General features: G+C 31.0%; 1 protein-coding gene across 5 annotated transcripts in view; it reads right to left on the bottom strand.

Annotated features, from left to right (window-relative positions):
* Shal (potassium voltage-gated channel protein Shal) overlaps nucleotides 1–17,231 on the bottom strand; it is a 108,023-nt gene that overhangs the window by 51,941 nt on the left and 38,851 nt on the right. For all 5 annotated transcript variants that reach the window (XM_018551480.1, XM_018551476.1, XM_018551477.1 and 2 more), the window contains exon 3: nucleotides 1,959–2,147. In XM_018551480.1, the coding sequence (XP_018406982.1) occupies nucleotides 1,959–2,147 (189 nt within the window). The remainder of the gene's footprint in view (nucleotides 1–1,958; nucleotides 2,148–17,231) is intronic.

Genomic DNA, 17,231 nt, shown 5'->3' with positions numbered 1-17,231 from the left:
GAGGCGTACCTATTTATAATCTTTTCGATGTACACATTTCGCGCACGCGTGCACGTTTTAAATGTTTTAATTGTATAAACCTGTATGCATCTCTGCGCAGAACATGCACGTATGTATATAACATGAGTAAAATGTATCGGAAAAATGGCATCTTTTCTGCAGCTACAAATCCCTTTATGTAGAATCAAATTTCTCTGAAAAATTTATTTGAAGTTTATATTAATCCTCTTATACACAGCTTTTCCCTTTTTTAACTAACGTTTTTTCCGTAATTCGTCAAATGTTTATTTCATTATACGTATGATAATAAAGATAAGTAATAAAAAAAAATAGCAATACAATATATATTCTTAATTTGTAAAATTAGGTTTTAATTATTCACATGAATTAGGATTCATTAAATCTTAACACTTTTACGTATTTCAACGGAGATTATATAAATTATATGAAACGCGGTTATTATGCATCTAATAAAGAAAAATGACTCGGAATGAGTAATCATATACATTATGTATGTTTGTTTTGCAATATAATATATTCCTACTCATCAAATCTCTAACATCATGTTTTAATTATTATATTTAATAAAAAAATATATATATTATTTTCATATTTTACTGTATCACTCTTTTTTATCTAACTTTACTGTAACTTTTATCTACATTTGTACAAAAAGTAAAGGATTTCTGATGCTTCGCATGTACAATTTCACAATAGCACGTTTCTGTAGCAGCAGTAGCTCCGTAAACGAGGGTTGGTCGCATGTATTCGAGCTCGATAAAGACTACACACCGTACGCGGCAACCCTCGCTTGCGCAACCAACCTCTCACCAGGCTAAAATTAGACGAGCAGACGGAGCGTCCGGGAGATGGAGGGAGAGGTTAGGGTTTATTCAAATTACTCCGGTACTCGGCAATACTCGCGAAACGGACTGCCGGATTTTCGAGGCGGAGTACCTATTGAATTCTCGGCGCGAGAACGGAAGTGTCGACGATGCATTCACGACGACGCAGTTGCTTTGTCGTTTCGCGTGGGATTAATGACGGAAGGTTGAAGCACGCTGAAGATATACTACGTTTTTGTATGAGTTTGTCGTCGTTCGGCGAGAGAACATTACATTCATGAATGATTAATTATTATCATTTTGCTAATTAATCTATCTTCGTCACAACGGTCTTTGTACAAAATGTCAAAAAAACTCTACGTAATGATAGCAAAGTAGCCTTTATATTATCTTGAGGGGGTTTTTTATTTTCTTAGATATCGTTCTTCCTTTTCATGAAATTTTTATCTTTTATTACCACTTATTGTACTAAAAGTGATACTCCAATAAGATATTCTAACAATAAGATTATATTCAGATATATTTGGATATAAGTTTATAAGATCTCTTTTATTTCACTCTGACAGTGAAATATAAAAAAGAAGCAATGAGTTTCAGCTATGAGTCGATACTCTATGTCGACTATGTGACTATATAACGTATGTTTCGTAGCTGAAAAGACCCAATATATCAATATATTGTTATGTAATGTATTGATAATACGCTTATGCATATTATTTTTATTCTACCTATTAATTAAAATAAAATTTACTAAAATTCTAATTTAAAAAAACAACGTAGTAGATAAAACACATTCAATACAACTTTAATTATCAAACCAAAGTGTGTAATACTACTAATTTTTACAAATCTCCTAAATTAAGGACGTAATTTCTTTTCTTGGTACATCTTAATTTATATAGCGTTATCTTTAGAATATGTGATAATAGAAGAAAGAATTTTGCCTAAGTCCTCTCATTGTCAAAGCAAGAAATAAAAGATAAAATCCCTTGTCTAAGGGAGTTAATTTATTGGTGAGATTTTAAGGATTTTAGAGCGATTTAGCGGGTACTAAGGAGACATTAGAGTTCTCGCATAAAAGCGCAATATGCTGCTGTTATTAGAAGTAGTTACCGTGGTCTTCTCCAAGCAACGAAGTAGGTGATGATGTTGCAGCTCGAAGATATCCTCCTCTTTGTAGAACTCCTCCAACTGCAGCCCACTCTCCTGAGCGGCTAAACGAGCCTCCGCTGCCTTCTTTTTGCTTACGAAAGCGGCACCGCTCGACGCCTTCGCGATTCTGATACGTGCCAATCTAGCTTTCTGTAACACGAAAAATATCATGTTAGTATTTTATACTTGTAATAAAATCTAAACACAAAGTTAAAATTAATTACAGAATCAATCCATTTTTCATTAAAATTATGATTAAAAGATATAATAATTAATAAGAATTAGAGAAAACACACAACATATTAAATTTTTGTGACGAATCTTCTAAAGATTTAAATACTTTTTACTGAAAAATTAGTAATAATAATAATAATAATAATAGTAATATTTTACTAATAATATTAGTAAAAATTAATAAAAAGTTAGTTTTCATTTAAAAAATTTTTGTTTCTTTTAATAAAATATAAAGCGACAACGTGTAAGTATTTGAGTTATTAATAAAAACATACTTTCAAGTATTCAAACCTATATCGTTACTAATAATATTTCATTTTTTGCCGTTTTTTTCGAAATCTGAATTCTGCAGTATATAACTATTCCATTATACGCTTAAAAAATATATGCATATTAATTTAAATTTTTGTAATCATGCGCGATTGATTAAAATAAAATAAATTTAGGTCTTATTGTTAGGGGATCCTAAAACAAAGCTCGAACTCTAACGAAATCGCCAGATGTCGCTGTTTTACAATACATCTCGACATATCTTTTATATACTACCACATTAATATCTCACGCAAGAATAATGCAAGTAGTCGCATTACTTGTTAATTTTCGTATCGTAAATTCATCGCGATAATTTGTCTAAGTCTAATTCTAAGCACTCGAAGATGTTTCTTCACATAAACTACGTGCCTGTGAACTACTATTTCTTAAGTACAGATTGCACAGCTTTTATATGAAACAAATGTTGTTACGATGTGCAACGACGTGACAGCTGTAGAGCGCTATATTTGACTAAAAAATGGTAAAAAACTCAATTTTTTAATTTTTAACTTGCAGACATATATTAATGCGTATACTTTGTCCTATACTTTAATCCTGTAAAAAGATTTTCGAATATATGAATGACAAAAAAGTATTTACGATACAAAAATTGTATGGTTTAGTTGGTAATACAGACGACTTTAGGATCCCCTTAAGAAAGAAACGTATGAGAAACATTTGTATTACTTTATGGATTAAAATATATACAAGAATCTTTCTCTCTCCCCTTCCTTCTGTGCCCCCCTTCTCATTTCTCAGTATTTACTAGGATAAATTCCCGCTAAAGCCAGAATAAACTTTTGTTTTGGCGTTGCATGTACCTTTATTGGTATACGTACTTTCTTAAATCCCCATTTTACGCCACGCGAGGAAGCTTTTGGTTGAAAAATGACTAACTTTCGTAAATATTCTACAAAATTCTTGAATTATTGTTGAAGAGAAAGTTTCCACAAGAAAATTTGCTTTTAATGACTCTTAGTATCTATCGTTCTCTCTTAAAGTATAAAACTTTTCAGTTTAATTCTTATCTTTTCATTATATGCGTTTTATAATTTACAAAAAGACAAGAGTGTATTTGAAAAATCTTATTTACAATAAGTTAATTTTATCTCAATAAATACGTTATTATTTTTACTTACTGATATATGTATTATGGATATCATCTATCTTTTTTTTACTATTATTCTCGCTTATCTTAAAAGACTAGGTACGTTCACTATTCTAATAAAATGGAAGCAATCCTTATAAATGTTACAGCTATATATATATATATATATATATATATATAAGATACCTCGCATCTATCATTGGAATTCTGAAGATCTCAGTTTTAAAATAAATAAAAATATAATATGATAAAATTTAATAATGCTTTAGAATCATTAAAACTTTATTACATATGAGTAGAACACATATAACATTAAATCCCATTACCGCTATATAAACTTTAAAACCAATAACTTGGAAATACCTACAACATACATCATCCAATTGCTTCTTCATTAACAATAAAATAAAATCATGAAAGTAGAACACAATATAAAAACTTGCAGACCTCGTAAAGCTTAAGATATAGCAAGCAATGTTACTATAGTAGTTGAAAATCTTTGAATCATTTATTTATAATCCCGGACAAGCGAGAAACTATAAATAAACATAGGTCTTTCCGCCCTGTATTTTTCTAAGCGTCTGTATAAATAAACGACCTTATGCAACCTTATTGACGTCGCATACAACCACGTGTTTAATTTTTTTTCTTACGGTCGACCTGCAACAACTATTCGCGCTATTTTATGCGGCAAGAAATCTGCGCGCGATCAGTGAACACGAATAAAGAGGATGCCAAAAATCTATGAAAAATTGCCTAACGCGTCGCAGATCAAAACAGGTGTTTCGAAAAATATTCGAAGGATCTCGATGAATAGATCGAAGTTTACAGTGGGCACAAAGTTGTTATGTGCGTCCGTCACGAATTATAGGTCACGAAAGACTCTTGTAAATAAAAATTAACAGATCTATATTCGCCAACCGAGAACCACCTTCTATAGTAATGACGGACCTGGCATCGCAAACTAAATACTTGATCTATGTTTTAATAGATCAAGAAAAGATCGGTGCCGAGGCAATAATCGGATACTATTGTCATTGCAAAAATTATCAAAAAATTGAAAGGTGCTATGCACACATCATGACAATCCTCCAGTTTCTCGAATATGACAGGTTCCACTTCGAGATTCATACATCCGCAAAATCACTGAGCGACCTCTATATGTGGTACTATATAAGCTCCAATAAAGTCCCGACTTAATTTTATTTTTCATATTTATTTTTATTTTACTTTTTTTATATATATAATCCATGTATCTAAGTATAACGTTTATACACAAAAATACAAGATGATATGCACAGTCTTTTCTTTGTTCATAAGTTATAAGGAATAAATTTCGATGTTGAAATCTATCTTCCCCTGTAATATTCACTTAAAAAAATTACTTTTAAATTTATGAAAAAAAATCCAATCAGGATATTGCATTTCTTCCATAACAAAACTTTGAACAAATATTAGTTTTACTTATAATATAATATTTTAGCATTAAAGTAATCTTGGTAATTCTTAAAATTGATTTTTATTTCAAAATATAACTTAAATTTAAAAAATTAATTTTCATATATTCTTAAATAAAAAATAAAGTGCTGGAAATGTTTAATACAATATACTTGCACATTAAGTATAGAAGCGTGCTTAGCGTACACTATTGATTGTTCCATTATAATATGAGAGGAACAGACAATTTATATTTAAATTATTATAGTTCTGATAATACAAAATTATTATTATTATTAAAAAATTCTAACTAATAAAACATATAACTAAATTCAACTAAATTTAATTTTAAGAATACGATTTGTAATAATAACAAAGAACATTAAAATGTAATTAATTTAAGATAAATATTTCACATAAAATATAATGTACATTAGTTATTGTTTACTATTTAATTTAAGATAACGCAATATAAAATTTTTGGCAACTACAGAATTAACTTATTGTTCTTTGTAACACAATTAATTTTATTGTTAGTCTATTATTTTCAAAAAAAAAGGAAGTTATAATTGATTAATAATAGAGAAAGAATCAAAAGCCAATTAAAAATAAAAACCTATTTCATGAAAAAAAAAAAAAAGGAAAAGAAGTTACATTCCGAATTATAATGACTACAATAAGTTCCATTCTGAAACTATTTACCACACAACTGATTAGGCAATCGACGATCAATTTATGTTTTAAATTCCTACATGCACTTTTTTTCAAAATAAATATTTTTATATTCGTGAATTGCTTAATAATCAGACAATTTATAAATGTTAAAAATTATTATCATCCTATTATTCCAGATAGCAAAAACTGAAGTTATTTGTCGTGAAAATGACATTAAAGCGTCATTTTGACATCAAAATCGGTATACTTTTGAAGAAATAAATACGGTAGTTATTCAAAATATAAACTGATCGTCGAAAACTTTTTCGTAAACGTTACGACTAGAGAGTTTTGATATAATGGAATAGTATCGGAATTTCTGCGGTTTTACGCGATATTACACTGCGAATAAACTCTCGACAGACTCTTTTCCGGCCGCAAACGAGGATTAACGGCGAAGTCCGAGTGGCCGTGTATCGACCACGTTAATTTTGTAACTTTTGCAGCTTGAGCTATTTAATTGCGGAAATTGCGGCAGACGGTTATGAGCGCTAATTTAATGTCCACGTCTCGAACAATCTCGTGCTCAATCATTAAGAAAAATAATAAGCTAAGATATACCATGTGTTCTTTATGAGATTCTCCGAACACTAGTGTATATTTTTACAAACGATATCTCGATAGTTACTATTAATCGGCTGATTAGAGATTAAAGGAGATCAGTGTTTCTATCGGTTCTATTTTTGTTAAAAAGATGGAATATAAGCACGCGTTATAGCCAGAAGGTCGAAGAATTTACTTCGATCTATAAAAATATAAAGAGACACTAGGAATTGAAAATGCTCTCTCTACCAAAGAAATATATATTTTCAATCTTTCAACAACTTATATAAACAGAAATTATTTTCCACGTGAAGCCAAGGATGTTACGAACACCATACGCGTTCGTTACATGAAACTTTTAATAAAATATCGTATTTAAGTAAAATATACGCAATGAGCAAATATCATAGCTGTCTCGCATTTGTATTTATGATACTTCGTGTTCATCAACTCACGTTAATTAACAAATGTTGATGAAAGTATTAATGCCAAAAAAATCGTGTGCTCCTTGCTATTTTTAAAATATCCAGGTCAGCAGAACGCAAATATTTTTATCACGCATTCAGCATTAAATAAGCTCATGTGACTTCGAGAAACGGTATTCCGATCAAATATAGCACGAGATATCGCAATCCGATAACTCTATTCTGTTAAACTCAAATATGTCTAAGTCCGTAAAACAGACGGGCGTATTTTCGATAAATGAACCGAGTAATAGAGAATTATACGGATCTAATTCCATCGCCATCCAGAAATTTCAAGTAGTATAGTTCGGCTGTAGTAAATTCGCTGAGATTATGAACCGGAAATTCTCCGCTTATCTCGATATTTGCGATAAATGCAAGGTAAGAAGCCGCAAGGTCGTCTCGCGGAACAGAAGCCCGCTTGCCGATTTACGTTTGCTTCAGTATATTTTCGCGAGGTGAAATTCTGGCCAGAACTGCAGCCGCGCTTTTCCGCGACGTGCCATTCGGCACTCGCGGATGTTTATGCAGTTACGATCGAGGCATCTGCGAAGTGTCAGGACTCTCCTCGAATACACTAACCGCGGCTTAACTGCGCTTTACTGTCACACCACGACGACGCGACGACTGTCGAGAATTGAGAGTAATAATGCAGCCTGACATACACACACATACATAATGCTGAATCGTCGCCAGCTGTGATTGAATGTGGCTTATAAAGCCGCAATGAAAACGCAGCAAAGCAAAGGGGCGAAATCGAGCTCTCATATAGCATAACATGATAAACAACAACGGTCTTTTGCATGTAATAAAATGTAACACGGAATATATTGGATTAATTAAATATCATTTCAGCGCTTCTTGCAGTTACAATCAAAATGGTTACAGCATAATGAGAAGAACTGATTTAGGCTAAAAAAAATATGTTTTAATAAAAAATTTGTACAGTTTTAACAAAAAATATATACAAGCGCTTCTTTTACCGTTTTGTAAATGTTGCTATGTTACTTGCGATCATTCCAAATAGTAAGAGATTTTTCTCTACCACTTCTTCCTATTTTGACTTATTTTTAGAAAAGGATTACAACTCAGCTCGATACATGTATTCAATAAGGAATGGTGATGGAGCAACAATTGAGCCGCACTCTGATCTGCCACTTATCCTCGATTTGAAGTTCGTCGCAGAATAATTCACGCGATGATAATAAATAATTCCACTCTTTAATGCTTGAAGAAATTTAATTTAAATTTAATTAAAATGATCGTGATTATCGTTAAACAAATTGTCGTGTAGTAGTATAAAATCTTGATTTGTCAATTTGAACTCGCCATCGATCGCATCACGTTAGAAATTTTTTAAAAACTATGATTATACTAGAAAAATTTGGAGCAGGACTTCTCAAAAAATCATGCACGTAACTAATCGTCCAACTACTTCTACGTTACCAATTTCTCCGAACTTTCGAAATTTGGTGAATTATACTCCGAATTATCTCTGTCACAGAATATATTCAATGATGCTTAAAAATATCAAAAAATGTGAGACAATGTCAAACAATACGTTTCTTGACGTGAGCTTATTTAATGCAAAATGCACAATAAAAATATTTGAATTCTGCTGATGTAAAACATTTAAAAAACTAAAGATAAAAGGAATTACTTAAACGCATCTTACAAAATTTTTGTATAAAAAAGATAATTATTTTTTAGACAACATTATGCCTAATCTTTGCGTAAAGAAATGAAAGGAATAACATTTCGAAATACACCATATATAATAACACGCAACGCAGTAAACGTTAAAAGAAATATTTTGTCGAAACATCAAACCGCTTAATTTCCTTATCGTCATTAGTCGTTACATTGCAAACGTGTCTTTCCGAAGAAGCTTTTACATTTCGCAACCACGAAAGGGTTATCAATGTCTGGCAGCGTCGCCGCCGGAAGTTAGATAGATTCGCGAATGCATTCAACCCACCAGCATGGTATCGCTTGTGAAACGAGGGAAAGTAGAAGTTCGACTGAAACGTATCTACAGCTTGCAGCGGTTTCACAGCCCAAAGCGGACACAATCGAATATTTGAACAGCTAGTCGCCGTATAGACGCGTGCACAAAACAAAAGCGCCAATGATAACAATATTGTACATTCACGTGGCTGTAGACAGCGATTAAAAAGTGCGTGACGATTCTTCACGCAATTACTAGAAAACTATGTCGTCGGAAACTGTGTTAGCGAATGTATTATAAAATTCTTATATGTATATGCAGTGTATATCTCGTTTCACTCGAATGCGCAATCAGTTAAACCCTTTACAACGAATCACTTGTAATTTAAAAAAAACTGCAATTATCTTTTTTTATTCGCCAAGTCGCCGCATATCTAGTGCCTGGAATTCTTTATAATTTAAGAATTAATAAAATCTTATCTTTAAACGAAAACATAAACTTCATATATTTTAATATTTTTCAATGACTTTTTAAAAATGGTTACTGTAAGATCAATACAAAAATTTCGGTTTTTCGGCCGAATTGAATAAAAATCGAATATTCGTTTTAGGTTTCAATTGAAAACAAGAAGTTCGATCGGATTCTACTTTAACCGTATTTTGAAATCGATGTGGTCAATGTATCTTGAACATCACAAATCATCGAGATTTTTTACTCACGTCAAACACACACTCAACTTAAGATATATCGAAAGTTTACAAGGAATTCATCAAAATTTGAATTGTTGAAGATAACTTTAATAAGAATCTGAATCTGAAACGTCCAGTTTTCTGTTATTTACTTGTCAAATATATAAATATTTTTTCTTAATCTTTGCGTTTTTTATTTTACTTATTACACTCGTCTCCTATTAGCCTATTGTTCATATATTGCCTTATTTGTTTCGAGAAACATTATTTATGTTTTAAAATCCGTAAAAATGTCAGGCAGTTTCGCTTTAAAAAAAATCCTATCTCTTGGGATCTGCGATGCGTTCGTTGAAGCTCACCGAAATCTCTCTCCTGATGAAATCTCAAAGGAGTTCTCTCTCTTTGCTCTGTCTCTCAACCTCTTGCAGAAGAAAACGCAATTCTGAAGACCACTTTTACCCTTTTTCAGAAAAACCAGAGAAAGTAGGTCTTGCATAATACATTGCAAGCGGTAGGCTTTCTTTAAAGAAAAAAAAAAAAAGAAACAGAAAAACCCCGAAAGTTTTAGACTTACCCACCTCTCGTCCGTGACCCGCGTTATTTCGCGGCATTCGCCTAATTAACTTAGGCGGATAAGCGGCGGGCGAAAGCTCGCGATCGTTACCGATCGCGTTATACTCTTTTCTTATCGTTGGCACGCGGTTGGAATTAATTGTCGAACACCACGCGAGGGTCATCGCGTGTATCCGTGGTATGTTCACATCACTCTATTATCAAACCGAATTCGGAAATTCCCGTCAAGAAGCCGCTATCAGTTAGGTCTGCACAGTATTCAATGTCGCAATCAATATGTATAATTGTTTCAAGTAATCGTTACTTCAAAACAACTGATTTCTAATTGCTTTGCAAAAATTAATTTAAATAATTATAATATTAAACGAATGTATCAGAATCAAATCATTTGACTTTACGAATCTTTGAAAATTGTAACTTAGATGTGGTCCTTATATATTTAAAATTCGCATCTATCCATTGTTTAAGTATTAATTCCCCTTTTACTATAATAATGAAATAATAATATAAATTTAATATTAGAACTATAATAATATTAAATACTGATGAGAATAAGCCATTTACGGTCAAGCTGGATCTTGGATGCTTCTAATATATTTTGTGAAGAATTTATATACTACGTACGTAGATCCTTAAATGCGCGGCGAAATTTTTTCAAATTTACAACGCAAACCAATAAACTATCACAGTACTATCACGAGTTAAACTAACAATCTAACAATTTTTGACGCTCATTTCTTGGTTCTTAATAATATATTGAATGACATATTAAAATCTACAAATTACATTAAAAATCTGTAAATAATTTAATTACATTGCGAAAAATATTACCTCGGCCGGGAGTCGAACCCCAATTATATAAATATTATTATATATACAATATAATAACATTGTATATATTCTAGAGAAAAATGTCTAGTCACCATGAAATAGAAATATTATTTTGATCATCTCCGAAAATATCAGAGGTTACCATAATTTTGCCATGGGCAGAAACAGCAATATCATCGATATGATCAAGAAAATAAGAGAATTATTCTATCCAATATTTCACAAATATGGTGAACCAAAATCTAAACCGCAATATCAATGCTAGTATTATTCAAACTTGTACAAAACATTCAATCGAATCGGTTTCATATGAAAATACGCACTGATTACATGTTATTAATTAACATTACGTCACGATGTCAATTATGTAATAAATTCATGACATGCTTACAATGATTTCTCGACCAATCTATCATTCGTGATTAATTTCAATTTATTATCACGGTCATTAATATCAAAAATTACGAAAAGCTATTAATTCAATTACTTCATTAAAATTATAAGCCTTAAATTTATATTAGCAATTGTTCATAATTAGCAATTATTATTTATTAATTATTAATACAAAAATTTTATGTTTGTAATTTGTAATACTCAAATAGTAGAAGTGGACTATAAATATTAAAAATAACATGCGATAATGATTTAAGAAATATAGTGCCTAATTAATATTTAATGATTTCATCAAATATCATATGATATTGTACTATATTTGATGTTAATTTCGTATTTTCATATTATCATAATTATTGATGATGATTCGCTTGTGTGACACACGTGCATTGAATGATTTTCCAGAACATGTAAATTGAACTGTATTAATTAATTGTCGCAACAGTTGCATAATAATTTGCGCTGGAGATTGCGAACTGCGTTCACTGCATTTTCGCTCTGATTTCATCCATTAACAATTTTAATAAATGAACGTCCTTTCAAGTATTAGGTTACTACATAATATCGTATTGGGAAACGTAATAGATAATCAAAAAGCATATAACAAATCAAATATGACGATGGAATTGCAAATATCAATATGCTTGATTAATTGTTCTGCATGTAATGTCACATACATTGATAATCTACATATATAACGATCTACCTAAAAAAAACACAATAATGTAAATCTAAGTAATACGAGGACTGTCCTAAAAGTATCCGTCCTCTACGAATATTTTTATCAAGATTTTTTATCCTTCAGATTTAGGGAGGGATCTTGAGGAGTATCTCTACCAAGTAATACGACCCAACAGCTGTTCAGTCGGCAACGGTTGCGTCGAAAACTTCGAACGTCGCATTTCAAAATGTCGTACCTGCTCATTCATCTCACTTGAATCAAAATTTTTTTATTAAACATGACATTATTCAATTTCACCACACCCGTACAGATAGTTCTGTATGACTTCTAGTTATTTCCTAACAATAAGTTGAAAAATTCATTAAAGCGCAAAAGATTTGTCGATGTTGAAATCCGACGCTTTTATTTTCGCACTAAAAACTTATTTTTGCAAAGTAATAAAAATAAGAGGAACCATCTCCATGATCTTGATCTTAATAAATGTTATTAAGATCATGACGCATTTGGAAAACGCGTTTGGTACGAAGTACGAGATAATATTCCAAAATATAGTGGAAAATCCGACCATCTCTTTGAATATTTAGCTGAGTACTTGTTCAAACGAGTTCATAAATGGAAAACATGAGTGTTCTCAAAGAAAATGTATCTACCACTACCTAATGTCCTGATTCAAGAAGAACATACACTGAGATTAAAAGAACATCATCTACATCTAAACATTAATATATAATATAATATTTGCTAGATAAATTCTCGTTATAAGAATATATATTTAAGATATATATAATATTAATCATACTAAATATATTTTGTATTAATTTGGAACAGTTATTTATAAAAATTCATACATATAATAAACTTTACGCACATAGAAATATTTATTTATAAAATATTCTTGCAAACACATCCGAATACTCGTTAAAATATCATATGCATTAATAAATGTAATAATAAATAAATTTTAATAAGATGCGTCACCTTCCTTTAGGCCAAGGCTCTATTTATTAAAAAGTTTCCGCGCGTCGCGTCGAAAAATTAAGGTCAGTTATTTACATCCCGTCTCGCGCACATCCGTTAGTCAGCCCAGATATTGGTAATTACTATTTGCGTTAATATCCTTGGCGGGGTGTTCTAATTACCGCCTACATGCGTACAAATCGCATAATTAGAAGTGCGACAATACGGAAGTATGACGATAATTCATACGGCCGACTGGAAACGCCATTCAAAATTTCTTGTTAGAATTTTTGATCTGGATCATATCGCTTATAATTAAATCGCATGATGAATGATTAAAAATAAAATCCTATATTATATATGTATATATATGTATATTATTTTTCTTCCATTGCTCTCAAAGTTAAAAATTTAGTTAATTTATTATAAGATTTATATAATTAAAAAAAAGTATTATTTCTTCCCTTAATATTAACATAACTTTAAAATTAAACTAGTTTTTACATATTCAAGTACTAAGCTATAATTTGGTTAATAAAAAACTCGATTACTCTATTTTTTTCTTTATTGAGAATAAATATCTTAATCTAGATCTGTAAACAAAAAATCCAAGTCCTAATCTGCAATCTTAAAATTTCGTCACGGCATTCATTACAGATTTGTTAAGAATAATAAAATTTCTCTACAGAAAAGTCTCATCAAATCCAAATTTTTCTTATAGAAAATAAATTTGTCCATATTTGATAGGCAATATTTCTGACAAAATTATTTGTTGATACATAAAGATAAAAAAACATTTTTAACTGTGATAAAAAAATATGGAAAGATAATAAATCTAAAGCTTTGTATTCTGCGATGGTGAATGATCCATCGAGACGATTTTGATTAATAGGCCCACGCGATCAAATCGTTAGGAACTGTTTGCAACGTTAAGAATAAACGCAAGCACATCACGTTAAACTGCAGTCGCGCACAACTGTTTGTTTACTAGAAATGCGACGCGATAAATTTAAACAGCTGGCCAATGACGTCAACGATTTGATCGCGCATGACAAATAAATCAAAAGAATCAGTAATCAGAATTTCCCTTTACCGAGAAAAGAAAAGATAAAGTATTATATATTCTGGAACTATATTCTAGAAAGCTTATGTGACTAATAAGAAAGATGCAACAATTATTTTACTTACGCACAATTGATTCAGACGAAAAAAAAAACGAAAATTATTAAACGTTGCTCTCGTTTTAGTGAATAAAATGTTAAAGTAACATTTATTTTTGACAGAAACTATAGAAATATTTTTTTTTATTCGCCTCATAATACAGACAAGCAGTTTTGAAAGACGGATTGAGTCTCGCTTTGTGAGGAAAATAAATCCATGTGGAATTCTGCTTCATTTTGTAAAGAGTATGCATTATTAATATAGACACTTATATATTATTCGTTTCATTATTTTATTTTATAAAATAGCTTTTCGCTAGAGTCAGAAAAAACCCTTTTAAGGGGTTTAATTTTAACTATAATAGAAGTGAAGATTTTAACAAAGTTTCATCGAAATAGAAGATAATCGGCTTTTAGAAGTATACTCAAAAAATCTAACAAGAAATAATGGAGATACTCATCACCGCTATATAATGCTTACAAACAGACAATTAATTCGCATATCATCGATGAAAAAAAAAGCTGAAACTTAATGTATACGCTACAGAGAAAAAAATTATGTAATACAGAAAGTAAGTGCTCTATTGAGAGAACATAATATAAGTCAAGATAATTTCAAATTAAACTTAAATTTCAATTAATCAAAAATATCAAAATAGTGAAAAACATTACAATTACAAATATAAGAATTTACAGAATGTGTGTGCGTGCGTGTGTGCGTGCGTGCGTGCGTGCGTGCGTGCGTGCGTGTGTGTGCGTGCGTGTGTGTGTGTGTGTGTGTGTGTGTGTGTGTGTGTGTGTGTGTGTGTGTGTGTGTGTGTGTGTGTGTGTGTGTGTGTGTGTGTGTGTGTGTGTGTGTGTGTGTGTGTGTGTGTGTGTGTGTGTGTGTCAAGTATGATACAAGGTAAAATTTTCAAGAAGAATCGACAACAAAATCTATTTAGCACAGCTCTCACAGTCTTCAACTTATTATTTACCTTAAAATAATTGACAAAAGTTTCCGTTAACTAATGAAATTTATTGAAAACCGCGCGCGAAAGTTAGAATGAGTTTTGCGAGTGTCTATGGTTTTTCGTTCGAACACCAACTGTCGAAATCAATCCTATTACGCATGTAAAGTTAACTGAAGCTAAAGGTAAATGACTGTTTGAAAGTGTATTTATATAACTAAGCTACTATATATATATATATATATATATATATGTGTGTATCACATTGCGAGCTTTTTACAATAAAACAAACTTTGACTTCTAACGAAAGAACTTGGTCGATTTCATTATACCTATATATTTTATAAATTAATCTCTAATAATAAGTAACAGTAATGCAAACATTGCAAACTAATGATAAAATAATAAAATATAAATAAAATGTTATAACGACTCGTTATGATTAAATCTAAAATATGAAGTGTAAAGCCATTCGAGTCTGCACAAGGTGTTGGTGTGTGATATTATAAATCCTTTATTGTAAAAATATTACGTTTCAATCCTAATTCGGATCCTTATCAATATATACATCTAATTGAATATCAAAGTGCTACCTGGAACAATGATATGTCAGATGCAAAAATTTTGCAAAAATGAAGAAAATTAAATGATCTTTCGAACGGCACCATTGGTTTTATGATCGGACTTTATTTACGCCTCATAGAGAACAAAAACTGCAAATAGGTCCGATTTAGATCACTCTCCCCTATAATCTATTCACTTCATTAATAGTAGGCTTTACGGATTAATTATTAGAACTAATAAATTGACTCAATTACATCTTTATTTTACAAATTAATTTTAATTAATATTATTAAATTGTCGCTTGATTTAACAATACAAAATTTATAAATTTTAGAACTATATTAGACTAAATAAAATATAATTATATAATTCAAAATAATATTATAATTAAATAATAATTTAGATAATGGTAATTCTCTCTCTAATAGCAACGACGTTTCACTAGTGATGTCATATTTAAAGAGATCTGAGTGATCCATGAACATTTCATACCCTTATACAAAGCAGTATGATGAAATTTCATTTCTTTAATTCTCTCCACTTTGGTGGATTGGATATGTCGAAAAATGATATGCTGTATTATCGCACGATATACTGACCCCGCAAACATAGTAAGAAGAATCGATGCAATGGACAGTAAGGTAATCGACATTAAACGGAGATTTGTGTCGCTGCTTGCGATGGTCTGAGCGGAAAATCGATCCGGACCCTTGTTTGCCCGTTAACGCCGGACGTAACATTAAATGCAGATGCAAAGTTCACAGTGGCGTTTACTGACAATGTAGGTATGTATATCGATGACGGCCATGCAGCCCGTAAATCACACAGCTATTACGGTAGTCCATGTTCGATCGCCGAGCGTGTAATATGCGGGGAGATAATAACCGTGAATGACTTTATATTAACCCGGCAACAATGACTTGGGGTCTCCCCTTTTACGGTGAAAACTTCCACGATGTGTGACACGATTCCTCACATCCAAAATTCGATATTATACGCTCGGTGGCATTTTGCCTGACATTCCTGCGGAACATACTTGTTACTACAAATTAAATACTGATTTTGTTTAACTTATTATTGTTAAATAATATTGTTCAAAATGCATAAGACACTCGCACAAAGTTATCTATTTTTTTATTTCCGATTAGATTTTCGAATTACTTCAGCAGATTTTCATAAGAAACCGATAATACAATTTAACGTATTATTAACTGTTCATTAGTTTATTATCGCCACTTCATATAAGAACAGGAATCATTTAGAATGGATAATCGCAGCATATGGCATATCTAATAAACGATTGTAAAGTGCTTGGAATCAGCATTAATCATAAAAATAGACAAAATATAGTATCAGATATTTATGTGGACAGTTTTCTTTCCAAAACCCCTTTAGCCTTCCTAATTCCTTCTGTCTCTAATGACTCTAAATATAAATAATCTGCGATTATATATATATATATATATATATATTCTCATATTTAAACATTCTAACATAATGAGTGTTCTTACAGTTCTGTTTAGACAGTTCAAAAATCTACAAAAAAAATTTCTTTTAAAAAATCTTCTTTTAAAGAAAAAGAAATATCTGCATCAAATTTCACCAAGACTCTGTTTTCAAAATATTATTGGGAGTAACGCTGAAGTACCTGATTCACCAGAGTACTTTAAATTCT

This window comes from Cyphomyrmex costatus, unplaced genomic scaffold (assembly GCF_001594065.2).
Source record: "Cyphomyrmex costatus isolate MS0001 unplaced genomic scaffold, Ccosl1.0 scaffold14, whole genome shotgun sequence".
NCBI classification, from domain to species: domain Eukaryota; kingdom Metazoa; phylum Arthropoda; class Insecta; order Hymenoptera; family Formicidae; genus Cyphomyrmex; species Cyphomyrmex costatus.
The sequence above is the reverse complement of the archived record's forward strand: the minus strand, read 5'-3'. Positions and strand labels throughout refer to the sequence as shown.